General features: G+C 51.8%; 2 protein-coding genes across 2 annotated transcripts in view; both read left to right on the forward strand.

Moving 5' to 3' along the window:
* TSPEAR (thrombospondin type laminin G domain and EAR repeats) overlaps positions 1 to 2842 on the forward strand; it is a 227537-nt gene extending 224695 nt beyond the window's left edge. Inside the window, exon 12 of the mRNA XM_050784539.1 lies at positions 837 to 2842. Within this exon, the coding sequence (XP_050640496.1) occupies positions 837 to 990 (154 nt within the window). The 3' untranslated portion in view covers positions 991 to 2842. The remainder of the gene's footprint in view (positions 1 to 836) is intronic.
* The window catches only part of CFAP410 (cilia and flagella associated protein 410), a 413721-nt gene that overhangs the window by 258955 nt on the left and 137996 nt on the right, over positions 1 to 16770 (forward strand). The window lies entirely within an intron of this gene.

A 16770-nucleotide genomic window follows, 5' to 3' on the forward strand; every position in this document is an offset into this window, starting at 1 on the left:
AGAAGAATAAACACTGTAAGTGATTTGTCCTCAAAGCAAAACCCTGACAGGTTCTCCCCCATTTGTTTGGAGGCATTTTAAAGATGGGTAGTGGAGTGGGTGGGGGATCCTGGGGGATCCCACCCTGCTCTTTCCCATGAGAACAGGAGCCACCACGGCTTCTCCAGAAAGCAGTATGGAAGAATTTATTTTCATACTTTGATATTTAATATTTAATTAAATTTAAACAACTCGTGCCCTTTGATGTCGGCGCCCTGCCTTGGGGACTCCATGCCTCGGAAATGGAAGCCCCTGGGATAAACGAGTCCTTTTGAAGGCAAACCCTGGCGACCAGCGGCTGCCCAGAGCGAGAATGAGGGCCTGGGGCAGCCCCTGACGTGGGGCTGCAGAGCAGCGGGCAGAGAGCTGGGCTCCTGTGTCTGAGGACAGAGGGGCTCCCGCCTGCACGGTGGCCTGCGTGTGTTTGAGGGGGCCCTGGGGAAAGTCACGTACCTCACGATTGAGGCCGACCCTCAGAACTACACGTGTGGGAGTCCCTGGGGGCAGGATCTTGGGTGGATAGGAGGTAGCGCTGGGATCTTGGTGAGATCTGGAATCTTTCCTCTTCTGGGCCTCAGCCTCCTGCTTTGCAAGATGAGAAGGCCCTCATGGCCCAGAATCAATCTCTCTCTCCTCGTGGCCCAGAATCAATCTCTCCACGCCGTGCCAGTGGGGGATGGAAGAGGCCTGGATGTGACCCAGAGCTGCTGGGTCCCCGACAGCGCGGGTGGGAGCCCGGGAAGAAGAGCCACCCCGCAGAGCCCAGGCTGACCTGGCTGCCGCTGTCTGTCCCGCAGGTGGCAGGGCTACGAGGGCTTCGTGGCGGTGCACAGCCTCCCCACCGTCGGCTGCAGGGACTGGGAGGCCTTCAGCACCACGGCCGGCGCCTACCTCATCTACTCCAGCGCCAAGGAGCCCCTCTCCAGGGTCCTGCGGCTGAGGACGCGCTGAGGCCGCGGCTGTCCAGGAGCAACTGGGGTGGCCAGGCGGGGCGGGACCCCAGCACCTCCCCCCAAGTGGCCCTGGACATCCAGGTGGGCCGAGCCTAGGGCAGCCCAGGCCTGGGCATCAGGCAGGGTGCAGGTGGGGCCATCTGCAGCCCTAGTTCGGGCAGGGACGTCCATCCACCTCTGGGTCCTTCTGAGCCACAGCCCCAGTGACAGTCCGGGTCTTACAGGTGGAGGCCCAGAGCCCCTGCCAGCACTCGCCCATCTGAATGTTAAGCAGGGATTTCACTGTCAAGGAACCGTTTCTATAAATTTTTACCTCAAACAACAGGACCTCGGCTTGTGTCCCCACTCCTGCAGAGTGCGCCCGGCCGCCTGAGCCAGTGTGGTGCCGTCCCACCATTGCCGCCACCTATTTATTGTGTTTTATCTGAAGGGAACTGTATTTATATTGCTGTTCACAAAAGCACAGGTGCTACTCTCTCGGCAGTGGGTGGGCACAGCCCCTCACCACGGACACCTCCCTGTACAGGGAGAGGCGTCCCTCCCAGCCTCAGTTTACCCATAAATGCACTGGGGCGAGGTCAGAAATCACAAGCCTGGGCATGGCCTGTGTCACACCCTCCCCACGGCCCCACCGACAGGGACCTCAGCTCCTGGGCCCGGGATGTTTTCCCCATTCAGCAGCATTTTAACCACATGTCCTCCAGCTGACTGGGACTCAGGCTGCGTGCCTCCGTCTCTCTGTGTGCTGGCTGTCCTAGCGCCCTGGAAACAGCATCCTCTGCCGGCTCTCCTGTGGTCATCTCGTCTCTGCAGCCAGGAGAGCTGCTTGTCCATCTGTCACAGGCAGCGAGGATGAGAGGGGTTGATGGGCGCAAGGCCCCGGGGCTCCTCCCTCTTAACCTATGTGGAGGCCAGAGAAACCCCTCCCCCATGAGAAGAGGCTCAGATCGCAGCCCCCGGGGCCATGCAGCCCAGACCAGACCTGCCAGGGTCTTGCAGGAACTGTACTCCTGCTTCTGCGACACAAATCGGAACAGCAGCGGTCCTGAGAGGGTTTACAATTTGCTTTTTCCGCCAATCAGAACTGTGGACAAAACTTCCTGTTTTCTACACCGCAGCTGTCTGTTCACCTTCAGCTCAGAGAGCACTCCTGACCTTTCATAATGAAATGGAAGCCTCCCCTTGTCTGGCAAATAATAAACTCAGTGTCTACTTTACCCGGCTTTGGGACCTTCGTGTTTTCCCGGGGCTCGCTGTTTTCCAGCCATCGCTGTGGCCAGTGGAGAGCCACTCCCCTCTGGGGCAGTCTCCGAGAGCCTCCTTCCCCTCCGTCCGGCCAGCAAGGCTTTCCCAAGTGTCCTGGGCAGGGGTTCGGACTCTGCTTTCCACCAAGTCATTCAGGGGCTCCTGATCACACACGATTGGCCTCGCTGGGTCAGCACTTGTGAAAGGAAGATAGAAACTCGAGACCACAATTCACTCAACCAAGAAGAAAAAGTTAAGCTGCAAGCTGAGTCCTGCAAGAAGCTGCCTTTCCCTTTGCCCCTAAGCAGACAGCGACAGACGAGAGGGTCAGCATCTCCACCAGTGACTGCTCTGTGTGCACCTTACCTCATGGAAAGTAACGATTTACTGAGCACGAGATAAACAGGTAACTGACCGTTCCCACCTGCTCCTTTTCTCCTGCAGCGTGGGGCAATCAGTCATGTGACCATACCCTCCTCCCTCTGTCCCCTCCAGCCAGCTTTTGCCCTTGACTGAAGGCCTCAACATCATCTTGGGAGAGAGGCACAGACCTGTCTCCTGGGTGCGTCCTTAGCCTTGACAAATAAACTTCTCCATTGATTGAGGCCTATCTCCGGTACGTTTTTGGTTTGCAGACTCATCCATGTGCTTTTCCAGCTGGGCCTTGCTCTTCTCTTGTTTGGCTGAGTAATTCGTTTCTGTTTATGTGAGGCTGATGGTGCCACAGCTGTTCCAACTCCCATCCCTCAGCCAGATCCCCTCATTCCCCAAACTGTTCTAGATTTGGCATTATTTTGGAAATCAGAGCCTGGCTTGAGTAGCTGGAAATCTAAGAACTTCTGGGTAAGTTACCAGACACTCAGTATTTGGAGCGCAAAACAAAGTGGGTGAGCCGGGTCTCAGTCAGCTTCGAGGGGTATGATGCCGAGGCTGAGGATCTGCCCGGGAGAAAGCAACACCAGTCACAGCAGGACCTGTGCCCGGGCCTTTTCCACAGAGCGTTTTGAGGTGCTGAGTATTTAAAAGAGGAAGAGAGGAGAGGGCAGGAGGGGAAGGGGAGAGAGAAAAGCGTGGGTAGGCGATGAAGCGAATGGTCAGGTTCCTGCGAGGCTTTTATTAGCGCTCACTGAGTGCACATTACAAGTGAACGGGTGTAGGGGAAGAGCCCTTTATGCACTCACCTGGCCCTCAGCAAACCTGCATCTTCCATCAGGTAGAGTGGACACAGAGCAGAAGGAAAAGCCAAGCCTGAGTTTGTCTCGAGCATTTAACCAGAAGTCATGGCTGGAGACACAAAAGCCCCTCCTTGCCTATGTAATTTTGTTCTTTCACTGCTTTAAACAAGCAAGAGGTGGTTTATATTCCTTTAGCGGCTGGTGGTGTTGACTTTGTGTTCCTGAACAAAAATAAAAGCAAGTCCTAGTCTTGCTTTTGTCCCACGCTCGCGAGGATCAGCTGTTCATCGACACTGCCAGGGTGCGGGAGGCCCCTGGGGAGACACACGGCCGGCCGTCTTGCAAGCTGTCTGTTCAGAAACAGACCGGTTCTCCTGAAAGGCAGGTTTTTGCGTGGCGCCATTTCCAAGTTTTCCCTTTCCCTTTGGAATAGTGAGCTTGGCATCTCAGGATTCTGTTTTCCTTTCCCGGGAGGGAGCAGCTCCAGGCGTGGGCTGGCCACTGGCCTTCCATGCCCCCTCTTGGATGGAATCAGTGGGCCTTGTGCGCCTGCCCACCTCCCCAGTCTTCCCCTGGGGTTGGGAAGAGCGCTTTTCTGTCTATTAGCCGTGATTTCAAGCCAACGCTGGAAAAGCTCTGATTCCCTGGATCGTGGGGAAGGCCCTCTCTGGGCACCCCAGCCGCACATAGTTCGACCACCTCTCCCAGCCCTGGGAAGCGACTCCGGCGTGCTCTCCTGAAAACCTTCTTCCACTGCAAGTGCAGTCAGTGTGTTTTGTCTTGTGTAACTGGAATCAGAACCTTTTGAATCCTACCTGCAAATTTATGCAAATGATATGCAAAACCTTGTGACAAACATTGGCAAAGGAAGACCTTTTGCAGGCGAAGCACAGCTGCCACCTAATGGCTCTCAGGGGTGGTTTGGGGCAGCGGCGCAGGTGAGAACTGAAGCTTGGTAGGAGTCTGCAGTGGTGGTAGGACGTGTTGGGGTCTTCCTCCTCCCCTGCCCCCCAGTGTGGGAGTAGCCAGTGAAAGTGCAGAGTCAGGGGCTCCCTGTCTCTTCTTCACTGTGGAGGCATCGTCAGAGCTGGGGAGAGGGCAGGATCCCTTAGCCTCCCTTCAGGCCGTTCCTGATGCCACATCTGGTGTGAGAATGAGTTTGAGAAGCCCCCAGGCCCCCGACCTCCCTGTGCTGTCACACTCACGTCAAACTATGCTGTGTTAGCATTAACTTGACATTACAGCATTGCGATTGTCCCCCGGGAGGTTAAGCTTTGTGGATCTTAGTTTTCTGTGATCCTTCTCTATCATGGAACCATCGAAACTCTACATCTTAACATCGGAAGGTTCTTTCACGATCATCTGGTCCAATCCCTTTGGCGGCCAACACACGAAGAAGTGGCTGACCCTGGTTCAGCCCCAAACCGGGGCCCTAAATCAGTCACCTCCTCTCCAGGTGACACTACTCACCGGATGGAAGGCATCACAATCTGGGTACCACTTGAGATATGGTGGGAGCAAAAAATAGTTGTGTTATTTTAAAGGGTCAAGAGTGACTTTGTAAATCCATGCCCCTGTCATTCCTAGAAAGCGATGTGGCTTATGGGCACCACCAGCTTCTCTGTGCTTTACAAACAGCTGGGCAGTTGGGCAGGCCGCATTGGTTGCTCTTAGGCTTGTAAATAACCTCTGGGCTGTCCAGAGCTGTCACGAACTGTCCCGAGTTCTATCCTGTGGCTGTTCGTAGGCAATGATGAAGTTGGGTTGTGGGGAGGAAGAGAAAGAAGGGAATGGTGGAATGGGCTGTGGGGCCAATGAGAGCAGCATTTACTGAGCACTAACTCTATTCCTGCCATTATGCTGAGTGTCACCCAACATTAGCCCCATTTTACAGTTTGAGGAAATTGAGGTTCAGAGAGGTTAAGTAATTTCCCCAAAGTGTCACAGCTAATAAGGAAGAAGACTGAGGTTTCACACTTGAGGCTTTCTGATTTCCGAGCTCAAGCTCGTCCCTACTGTGCTCGCGGGGCGACGGTGGGGAGAGAGCCAGGTTTCCAGGAAACTTCTAAATGGCTATGCAAACGTTGACCTTCTTACTTCCTGCTGCTTGGATGACCGGCTTCGATGGGATTTTTAGCATCACAGTGGAAGAGGGGCCAGCAGAAGAGCAGGGCCAATTCCTGCATTGGTCAGGATGTGCCTCATCTTGCCCACGTCTTCCCGGAGCTGACACACAGGAATTTTTCCAGCAGGCCTAGCCTGAGGGTGCTGGGGCTTTAATTTTGTGCTGGTGCAGGCAGTTTTCAGGCTCAGATAAAATTTCCTTTAGCTGTTTATTTATCCTCCCAGCAAGCATTCTGTAGACACCTCTTCTGTCAGTTCTTGAACCAATAGGCATGGTCCCTGACCCAACAAATGGAGCTCCGATTCGGGGATGCAAAACCTGATTCCAGCAAAGCCTCCTGCAGCTTCTCTGGGGCAGTTTTCACAGCTCTTTTATCTTCTCCACTTCTCCATTGTTGCTTTACCAACGGGGCCTCTGCCACCAGGGAGCGGGGAGGACATGGAAAAGGGGCTGTGCGGCACTTGGTTGTGGGAAGGATGTGGAAGCCAGGGGCTAACCAGAGGTTTCGGCATGATCTGCGAATCTTCCCCTCTCTCCCATCCCTGTGGTGCCGTTTCGTTAGACACTGAAGCTGGGCTCATGATCTAAGGGCCACGGTTCACTTAAAATTCCATCCCAGGCCTGGTGCGGTGGCTCACGCCTGTAATCCCCACAATTTGGGAGGCCGAAGCAGAGAATCACCTGAGGTCAGAGTTCGAGACCAGCCTGACCAACATGGTGAAACCCTCTCTCTACTAAAAATACAAAAATCAGCCAGGCGTGGTGGTGCATGTCTGTAATCCCAGCTACTTGGGAGGATGAGGCAGGAGAGTTGCTTGAACCTGGGAGGTTGAGGCTGCAGTGAGTTGAGATCCTGCCATTGCACTCCAGCCTGGGTGACAGAGTGAGTCCCTGTCTCAAAAAACAAAAAAACAAAAAAACACAAAAAACACAAAAAAACAAAACTCCATCCCAGCATCCTCAGCTGGAATAACTGCCACTGGCTGCCCCAACGGAATTAACAGACGCTGCCACCAGCCCTCCTGACCTCATTGGACAGAACCGCATCCTCAGCAGACACGAGCTCCTCCATCCTGAGACAGCCGTGCCCCTGTCTTGGAGTGGGAAGTCCTCTCATGCGGAGTCTGAGCTTCAGACAGGGAAGGACAGGGGCCCTTCCTGTATTCCCATCAGTATCCACCTAAAAGGAAGAGGCTGAGGCATGAAGTCTAACTTCAAAAGTTGACTTGAGCCAGGGTGAGGACAGCAGCCCAGAGGACTCACACCCACGTACGCCTGGCCGTGAGCTTCCTGGCCGTGAGCTTCCTGGCCGTGAGCTTTCTTTCTTTGGCCTTCGTTACAGGCAGGTTTTTAAAGGCAAAAGAGGGGAACATGGAGCAGGCCGACACAAAGCTGCTTGTTGGGAATCTCGCTGGCTCACAGAAATAACACTGCTGAGCTGTGTGGTGCAGGTTGCAGCATCCAGTGGGCATGATTTGTTGGTTAGCGGCTCCTGGTGGTCATGACACACAGCTCCTGAAGATGAACACACAGCTCAGAGGGCGTAGGACGGGACTCCTGTCCCCTCTCCACGTCTCTCTGTGCCCAATCATGTAAAAGGACTTGTGTTCCTCACAGAACAGTTCTTTTCTCATCCGGAACCCCATTTTCTGCTTTCTTTGAGTGTCAGGATGGGGTCCCCTGGAGAGCTGCTTGGAGAGGCAGGAGAATCCCAGGAGGGGAACCTAAAGCACTTAGGCAGGTGCAGCAGCTCGCATCTACAACCAGCCTTACAGAGCACGTCACTGGGGCTGAGAGTGGGAGGAACCAGTTCCAGTCCCACATGTGTATTCCCCAGACAGACCTGGCGGGTCCCATCCCCAGAGACTGGGGGGCATAACCGCAGGCAGAAGGAAAAGCCATGGAAAGCATTCATCCCTGCACAAGCTCAGGGCTCACCCTTGGGAGATGCTGAGCGGCAGAAGTGCCTGGAAAATGTGTGCAGAAAGAGTGAAAGGAGCAGAGGGTTCCAGGTTTGGCGCTGGTAGAATCAGAGGATGATCTGGGGGGATGGAGACATAGACCCAAATGGTAACGGGTTCAAAAAGTGAGACTTGAAGACGGAAACAATGACGTGACCCTGAGAGTTTCTTTCTAGTTCCTGGCTTCAGGCGTAGGGTTGTGGTTGATGGGTGGGTGTGTACACACAGGCAGACACGTGTCCTGTTGGGAACGGGTGCTCGGTGTTGCAAAAATCAACACTGAGACAAAGGATCTCTCAGCAAGGCTAGTTTACTTTCTGCAGAAAGGGTGCCGCTCGCTAGCAGTCTTGCCATGAGAGCACACACAAACAAAAGAGACAGAGTCATTTATAACCTGACGCGTCCACCCTCCTGCTGTGTCTGGTTTCCATCGGCTGGAATGGGACCTCACATCTGTACTAGACCCTATTGGCTAGCAACTTAGAACTTCCCAAAAGAGGCAAAGGCAGAGGAGAACAAAGGAAGAGAGGAAGTAACTTGTGGAATGCTGAGAGAAGCAAAAACACTTCCAAATAAGGAAGAGGCTATGACCTAATGCTTGCTTGGACCGGTTCAGGCATGCCAGGGCAAATACCTAGGCTAAAATGTGGGAGCTAAGAACAGAGTATATTGATTTCTTTATTACAGCTAGTAGAATTTAAGATTAGCACAGGTCTTTGAGTAAATTTTGCTTCTAAGAGAGGTTACTCTCTATTCTGAATTAGACTGGGAGAAAAATCCCTTTGAAGAGGAACCTCTATTTCATTTCCTACATGTACCTTCTGTCTTGGACTTTGGGAAGCTGTTCTCTGGGCTGAGGACTGTCCGCTAGGTGAAAATATCAGGGAAGGTAATTGTTGCTTTTTCTGCCTATCACCAGGAAGTTGGACTTTCATAAAACTCTAGTGCAGGTTCACTACAGCCTGGAGGGACAAGCACTGGGTTTCACTTTACTCAGCCCTGCCAAACTGTGTGCTCTAGGACAAGCCATTCAACCCTTTCAGTTGTGCTATAAGAAGAATCAATACCCATCATGCAGTACTCGTTTAGGGATTAAGAGGGAGAATCACCAGGAAAAGGATGTGTGATCTGTAAAGGGCTGTCACCCCCTTGTGATGGTGACAATGATGTGGTTAAACCCTGGACGGTGGGTGCGCATCCTTGCCTAGAGCAATGTGTCCACAGGATCATCCTTCACAGGGAGGAGAGGTACCGACATCGTCCGATGCTTGACACAACCAGACCCACACATATTATGCACAGATAGCAACACTGAGGGTCTCAGTGACAAATGAGTGGAACATATGGGGGTGGGGCTTTCACAACCTTGACAGCAAAAGTAAGGCAAGTTATTTCTGTTCAGAAACACAAAGCCAACAGCACCAACAGCAAAAGGAATGCAAACTGCATCTTCTTGTTTAAAGCAGTAAAGGAACAAAATTACATAGGCAAGGAGGTGCTTGTGTGTCCTCAGCCATGACTTCCGGTTAAAAAGTGCACACAAACCTCAAAGACATTCAACACCCTCACTTCAATGCCTGATGGGATGCGTTTCCTTAAGAAAAAAATCCTGGGAGGCGAACAACACTCACTGGGGCCTGCTGAGAGAGGGCTGGGTCAGGGGGGCGTGGAGAACATTAGCACAAAGAGCTAATGCATGCTGGTCCTCATGCCTAGGTGACAGGTTGATTGGCGCAGCAAACCACCATGGCACACGTTTACCTATATAACCAACCTGCACATCCTGCACATGTACCCTGGAACTTAAAAAAATATATATAATAATTAAAATTTTCAAAAAGAAAAAAGAAAAAAAAAATCCTAGGGGCCAGGTGCAGAGGCTCATGCCAGTGATCCCAGCCCTTGGGAGGCTGAGGTGGGAGGATGGCTTGAGCTCAGGAGTTCAAGGTCAGTCTGGGCAACAAAGTAAGACCCTGTCTGTCAACACATGTATTTCTTTAAAAACAGAAAAAAAAAAATCCTAAAAATAAAGCAGTGTCACATTTTCTTCTGTCTCATCTGAGCTTTCTGTTTCTATCCTGTGGAGAAAATCTCTAGACATTACCTATTACCTTTCAGTACCCGTTGGTACTTCCCAGGCATGGAGTGGGACAGGGTAACTAATTTTTCTGAGTGCATAATCATTCATTCACTCAGTGTTTATTAAGACCTACTGAAACGGGAAAGGTTCCCTTGTCCCCCTCACAGGGTGTGCGATGGGGGTGTGGCTCGCTTCCTCAGTGCCTGGCTGCCCAAACCTCTAGGCGAGCACAGACAGGTGCCCTGCTGCCCAGACCAGTAGGGGAGCACACAGACAGGCAGGCTCCAACCCCACGGCCGTGTCTAGGGGTGAATGTTTACAGCTGAAGCCCCCGTGGGTGTGTATTCCAGCGCGCTCTTCTAGTTTTGCCGTCTGTAGGCAGCTTGTGTTAACCAGGTCAATGAGGCCCTCTACTTGCGGAAAGGACAGAGGGGTGTCTGTATCCCGGGGTCCTTGCCTTCGTGTACCAGAAGAATCGGATCACACCTGGGCTTGGAGAATGAGTGCAAAGTGTTATTGAGTGGAAGTAGCTCTCAGCCGATGGGGGAGCCGAAGGGAAATGGTTTTCCCCTGGAGTTGGGCCGCTTAGTGGCCCCGGCTCTCCTCCGACTGCCCTAACCAAACTCTGCCTCGTCCTGTCGGTCCATGGCCTGACAGCGTGCCAGCGTCTGTGGGTGTGCTCTTCTGCTGGCATGCTCCCTTGACGTCCTCTCCGTGTCCAGCTGCTTTTCTTCTTCCCTTCCGCTGATGTGTTCCTCTCAGCCTCCAGCAGCTTCTCTCTCTGTCTTGCTAGGGTCTCGGGTTTTTATAGGCCCAGGATGGCGGCATGGCAGGCCAGGGTGATGATCTTGGAAAATGCAACATTTGGGTGAGAAGGCAGAAGTGCCTGTCTTCACCTAGGTCCGTAGGGGTGGAGCCCTCGCCAGGGACCACACCCTCCTCTCCCCAGCACCTCCCTTCTGTATCACTTACAGAGACCACACTCTTCCCTTCCCCACACTCCCATATCATTTCCCCTCTCTGAAGATGTACATCTAACTGCTGTTAGAATATGGACGATGACCAGTCGTAGCTGCTTCCTGCTGACAGGGGACGTTGTTTGGGGGAAAACGGCAGTCAGATTCCTCCCAGAGGTTTGTCTGAGGGTTCCTAGCAAAGGGGAGTCATCATCTGAGGCTCTGGTTGCCTGATCACATGGAGTTTGATGGCTTCTAGGCATGAGAGAGAAAAAAAGCCAGGTTTTATAAGGTTAAGTATGCATGGGTTAAACATGTGTGTTATACAAAGAAAGAATTTACTGCCAAAGATCACAAAGATAAGAAGTGAAATATACTAACACCAAAGTTGTAGCCCGAGCTGTTTCACCCTGGTGCCAGAAATTGAACCTCGTTCAAGAGCAGATAAACTTTAGAATGAGGTAACTATTCTTGCCATATCTTTAGCAGTTAACAGGTGCATCCTGGGAATTCTGGGGTTTGTGGGCTTACACGGTGGTCACTGAAGCTTTTGTCCCTTTCCTGTGTCTCCTCTCACTTTCCTGGGCCTCCATCTCTATTATAAAAGACTGAGGTGGCCATTTTTAGGAGGTCCTCTAATGTACTATCTGGTCCCAGGCCCAGTTTTTGCAACTTCCTCCTGATGTCAGGAGCCGCCTGAGTAATAAAGTTATGCTTTGGGATTCGCTGTCCCTCAACTGAACCAGCAGAGAGAGAGCTGAGCTTTACCAAGGCCTCTCTTAGCCTTTCCTAGAAGGTGCCTGGATTTTCATCAAATTCCTGGTCAATCATGGACAACTTGGTCTTAGTGTTACGTAAGCCTTCCGTTACGCACACCTGAAAGTGTCTCCTCCTCCAGGCTTCCGTCTCATGACTGGGGTCCTATTTATGGTCATTCACTGGTACTGCTTCTCTTCCGGTTGGATAATATTTGCCCCCTTTCCTGATGCTACATGTGAGGCAAAGCTCATCCCCAAATCTCTCTGCTGCTTGTGGAGCGGCCTGTTTTTCAGTATCCATCACAGTCTGATTCAAAAGTAACATGACGTCTCTCCAGGAGAGTTCAGATGTTTGGGTGAAATTCTGGAAAGCCTCTATGTGCCTGTCAGGGTCATCTGAAAACTTGCCCAGATCCCCCTTAATTTGCTTTAAGTCCTGTAAGAAGAAGGGGACTTGGACCTTACTGGGCCCAGATTCACCAGGCATCTGTTGGAGGAGCAAGAGTGAGACTGCGGCTTGTTTAGAGCGAGAAGTTCTAGGAGGGGCCAAGTGAGAGGCTGAAGCTGGACAGGGAGGTCAGGGTAGACCCAGAGGAGCAGGGCTTGAGGGAGCTGGCTTCTCTTCCAGGGGTGCCTCTAGGACTCGTATTTTTAATTCCCTGGGCTTACCCCTTGCAGCCTTCTCTGAGATGGCAAACAGGAGGGCTGGATGAATCCCACACTGTCAGCAAGGTCTGGATTGCCTTGCAAGGTATAGAAAGGCCCCTGTACATGTGGGGCCTCAGGCCATCTGTCCTCACATCTGCAGAAAAGTCTCGACTGCCCCGAATGGTATCGAAATGAATGGTTCCTTCCTAGGGCCAACCCAGTCCTTCGTAATTTGGCCAAACCTTTGTGCAGAGGGCTCCGAGGTGTTTTTGCTCCAGATTCTGAGGGTCAAAGCAGTCCCAGTGGTTCAGGGTACACTACAGAGGAGTATAAACTGGGGGTGGTGAAGAGAACCGGAAACAGTGAATAGAGGCGCCCCTCATTCCCTTCCTTCTTTCAGCGAAAACTCAGGGTGTGATGGAGAGAGAAAGCCAGCATGATCCGTTCACTCTCCACTCCTTATCCCTGAGCCCTGGCGACCTTGGCAGGTGCCAGCCATGGGTACTAATGCGGTATGTACCCACGAAGCAGGGAAAACCTGGAGACTAGGAATGAGCCGCCCTTGCCTATGCCTCCCTTTCTCCCTGCTGTCGGCAAACCTTGAGTTCCCTGGGTCTGTTTATGCCACGAAGCATGGCCTTCTTCCGTGGGGTGGGGAATTTAGTCAGCAGGAATTGGTGCTACCCATTTACGTTGTGCCTGTTGCCTGGCTTTGGATCCCTCAGATCTGTTTTTTTTTTTTTTTTTTTGTAAGGCCTCAGCCTGAAGCTTGCAATCGAGTTTGGGACTGAAAAGATGTTTTAGGGGCTGTTTGTATCTGTTGAGTCTCAAATGTGCCCTGCCGAACTTGCAGCTCTCAGCCAGCAGGGGTCGCTCCTCTGCTAACGTCCCCGTCAGAAACAGAGTTGGGAGGGGAGCCCTCTCACCTAGAAAAGGAAAAAAGAGAAAACCAGTTTAAGGGGCACAAAGGGGGAGATTGTGGGGAACAACCCCTTGCTTAGTGCAACCGGGTCCCTCGCATTCTTCGAACTTTCCCATCCTTTCCCCAGTTGAGACCAGACTGAATTGCTTGGCCAGGGGGGGAAGGTTCCCTTGGCACACTTGACCAAGTTGCTCCCTGTAGGGTCCTGGCTACGGCCTCGGCTTCCTCCCGCCCCCTTCGTGGCTGTTGGGCTCGGCCTTTGCCTGCTGTGGGCACACCCAGGTGCCTGAGCCGGGAAGGGAAAGAATAAGGAGCGGTGCCCAGAGCCATGTGTGCCTGTGGCTGTCGAGGTGGAGGCATACATGTCACCTCCAGGAAAAACCGGTCTGATGTGCACCTTCGGCGGCTGAGTCAAATGCTCATTCTACTTAGTGACATTGCCCAAGCCTGTGGCAAAACTCTTAACATTATAAAGAAGGAGATAAGAGCCATTGTTAAACCACCTGAGAGACAAAAAAAGAGATGAAAGGAAAGCAGAGCCTCTTACCCACAGGAAAGAGAGGTGGTAGGGGTTTTGGAAGAAGGGCGTTCACCTTCCGAGATCCCAGACGAGGCCCCAGTTAAAAGAGGGAAAGTTCCTTTGTCCCCCCGCAGAATGTGCGATGGGAGTGTGGCTCACTTCTCAGTGCCCCGCAGCTCAAACCTGAGGGGAGCGTACAGACAGGCAGGCTCCGGCCCCACGCAGTGCCTAGCGGCGAATGTTCACAGCCCAAGCCGCAGTGGGCGTGCGTTCCAGGGTGCTCTTTTAGTTTGGCCTCTGTAGGCGGCTTGTGTTAACCGGGTCAACGAGTACTTGTCAAAAGGACAGAGGCCCTTCTGTATCCCGGGTTCTTGCCTGGGTGTACTGGAAGAATCAGATCACACGGGGGCTTGGAGAATGAGTGCAAAGTGTTATTGAGTGGAAGCAGCTCTCAGCCGATGCGGAAGCCAGAAGGGAGATGGTTTTCCCCTGAGTTGGGTCGCTTGGTGGTCCCAGCTCTCCTCCGACACCCTGGCCAAATTCCGCCTCGGCCTGCCCCTCGGTGGCCTGCCCCTGGGTGGCCTGCCCCTGGGTGGCCTGCCCCTGGGTGGCCTGCCCCTCGGTGGCCTGCCCCTCGGTGGCCTGCCCCTGGGTGGCCTGCCCCTCGGTGGCCTGCCGGCGTGCCAGCGTCTGTGGGTGTGCTCTTCCGCCGGCATGCTCCCTTCACGTCCTCTCCGTGTCCAGCCGCTTGTCTTCTTCCACTGATGTGTTCCTCCCACCATCCAGCAGCTTCTGTCTCTGCCTTGCTAGGGTCTCGGGTTTTTATAGGCCCAGGACGGGGGCATGGCGGGCCAGGGTGGTCTTGGAAAATGCAACATTTGGGCGAGAAGGCAGAAGTGCCTGTCCTCACCTAGGTCCATGGGGGTGGAGCCCTCCCCAGGGACCAGGCGCCCCTCTACCCAGCACCTCCCTTCTGTGTCATTTAAAGGGACCACACTCTTCCCTTCCCCACACTCCCTTATCATTGCCTTGTGCAGCGCCCTTGGGTAGGTGGAGATGACGAAAATGAACCAGAGGCCCTGCCTTTAAGGGAGGAAGACACACACCCCAGGATCTGTATTTGGGTATAAAGTGATTTGTTAAGAGAGAGATTACAGGCTTGGGATTGGTAAACTATGCCCTGGCTTGACAAACAAAAGGGGCGCCCCATGGCTCACTGAGGTGCTCAAATTTAAAACATAACCTGGTGTCCAGGGCTGGGTGAGGGAGTAGCCACGAACTCTGTGTTCTCAGACATCGTAAACGCACCTCAGGGCCCCCCTTTTCACAATGAAGCCCAATCAGTCCCCGTTGTCAGTGCCAAGATAAACCGTAGCCAGATCTGCCCCCACCCCCCTCCCCGCCCGGCACGGCCCCCCATGCCCCCCACCACTGTTTGAAAGAAACAGCTAACAAAGACTTCCGACTTGCAGCTTGGAAACCAACCCATCAGGGCGCAGCTGTGTCAACCAATCAGAACTAAGCACGTTTCAATCCTTCATTTGCCTGCATGGACCTAATGGAGGCCCCAGGGCAGGAACGTTTTGCTCTAAAACCTGAACTCCCTCTTTGCTCTTTGAACATACCTTCATTTTACACCAAAGGCCGCATCTCCCAGGCTTGTACACTGTTCACTGGAGTAGTCCCTTTCCTCCAGATTCCTTTTCAGAGATCTTTTTGTTGAGAGTTCAGAAGTAGGAGCAGTTATTTCTAGGAAATCTGTCTGCGGGCGGTAGGCTGAGCTGAGTGCCTGAAAAGGAAACAATGGGGGGTAGTACTAGTAGAGGTGGATTTACTAGCGCTAGTAGAGGTGGATTTACTAGTACTAGTAGAGGTAGATTTACTAGTACTAGTAGAGGTAAATTTACTAGCGCTGGTAGAGGTAGATTTACTACCCTTTGCAGAGGTAGATTTACTAGCACTAGTAGAGGTGGATTTACTAGCACTAGTAGAGGTGGATTTACTAGCGCTAGTAGAGGTAGATTTACTAGCCTTCGCAGTGGTAGATTTACTAGCACTAGTAGAGGTGGATTTACTAGCACTAGTAGAGGTAGATTTACTAGTACTAGTAGAGGTGGATTTACTAGCGCTAGTAGAGGTAGATTTACTAGCACTAGTAGAGGTGGATTTACTAGTACTAGTAGAGGTGGATTTACTAGTGCTAGTAGAGGTAGATTTATTAGCCTTCGCAGTGGTAGATTTACTAGCACTAGTAGAAGTGGATTTACTAGTACTAGTAGAGATGGATTTACTAGCGCTAGTAGAGGTAGGTTTACTAGCCTTCACAGTGGTAGATTTACTAGCACTAGTAGAAGTGGATTTACTAGTGCTAGTAGAGGTAGTTTTACTAGCACTAGTAGAGGTGGATTTACTAGTGCTAGCAGAGGTAGATTTACTAGCACTAGTAGAGGTGGATTTACTAGCACTAGTAGAGGTGGATTTACTAGAACTAGTAGAGGTAGATTTACTAGCCTTCGCAGTGGTAGATTTACTAGCACTAGTAGAGGTGGATTTACTAGTACTAGTAGAGGTGGATTTACTAGCACTGGCAGAGGTAGATTTACTAGCCTTCACAGAGGTAGATTTACTAACACTAGTAGAGGTGGATTTACTAGTACTAGTAGAGGTGGATTTACTAGTGCTAGTAGAGGTAGATTTACTAGCCTTCGCAGAGGTAGATTTACTAGCGCTAGTAGAGGTGGACTTACTAGCACTAGTAGAGGTGGATTTACTAGTACTAGTAGAGGTGGATTTACTAGCACTGGCAGAGGTAGATTTACTAGCCTTCACAGAGGTAGATTTACTAACACTAGTAGAGGTGGATTTACTAGTACTAGTAGAGGTGGATTTACTAGTGCTAGTAGAGGTAGATTTACTAGCCTTCGCAGAGGTAGATTTACTAGCACTAGTAGAGGTGGACTTACTAGCGCTAGTAGAGGTGGATTTACTAGCGCTAGTAAAAAGGTAGATTACTAGCGCTAGTAAAAAGGTGGATTTACTAGCACTAGTAGAGGTGGATTTACTAGCCTTCACAGAGGTAGATTTACTAGCACTAGTAGAGGTGGACTTACTAGCGCTAGTAGAGGTGGATTTACTAGTACTAGTAGAGATGGATTTACTAGCGCTAGTAGAGGTAGATTTATTAGCCTTCGCAGAGGTAGTTTTACTAGCAGTAGTAGAGGTGGATTTACTAGCGCTAGTAGAGGTAGATTTACTACCCTTCGCAGTGGTAGATTTACTAGCACTAGTAGAAGCGGATTTACTAGCGCTGGCAGAGGTAGATTTACTACCCTTCGCAGAGGTAGATTTACTAGTACTAGTAGAGATGGATTTACTAGCACTAGCAGAG

The sequence above is a fragment of the Macaca thibetana genome, chromosome 3, assembly GCF_024542745.1.
Source record: "Macaca thibetana thibetana isolate TM-01 chromosome 3, ASM2454274v1, whole genome shotgun sequence".
In the NCBI taxonomy this organism is placed as follows: Eukaryota; Metazoa; Chordata; class Mammalia; order Primates; family Cercopithecidae; genus Macaca; species Macaca thibetana.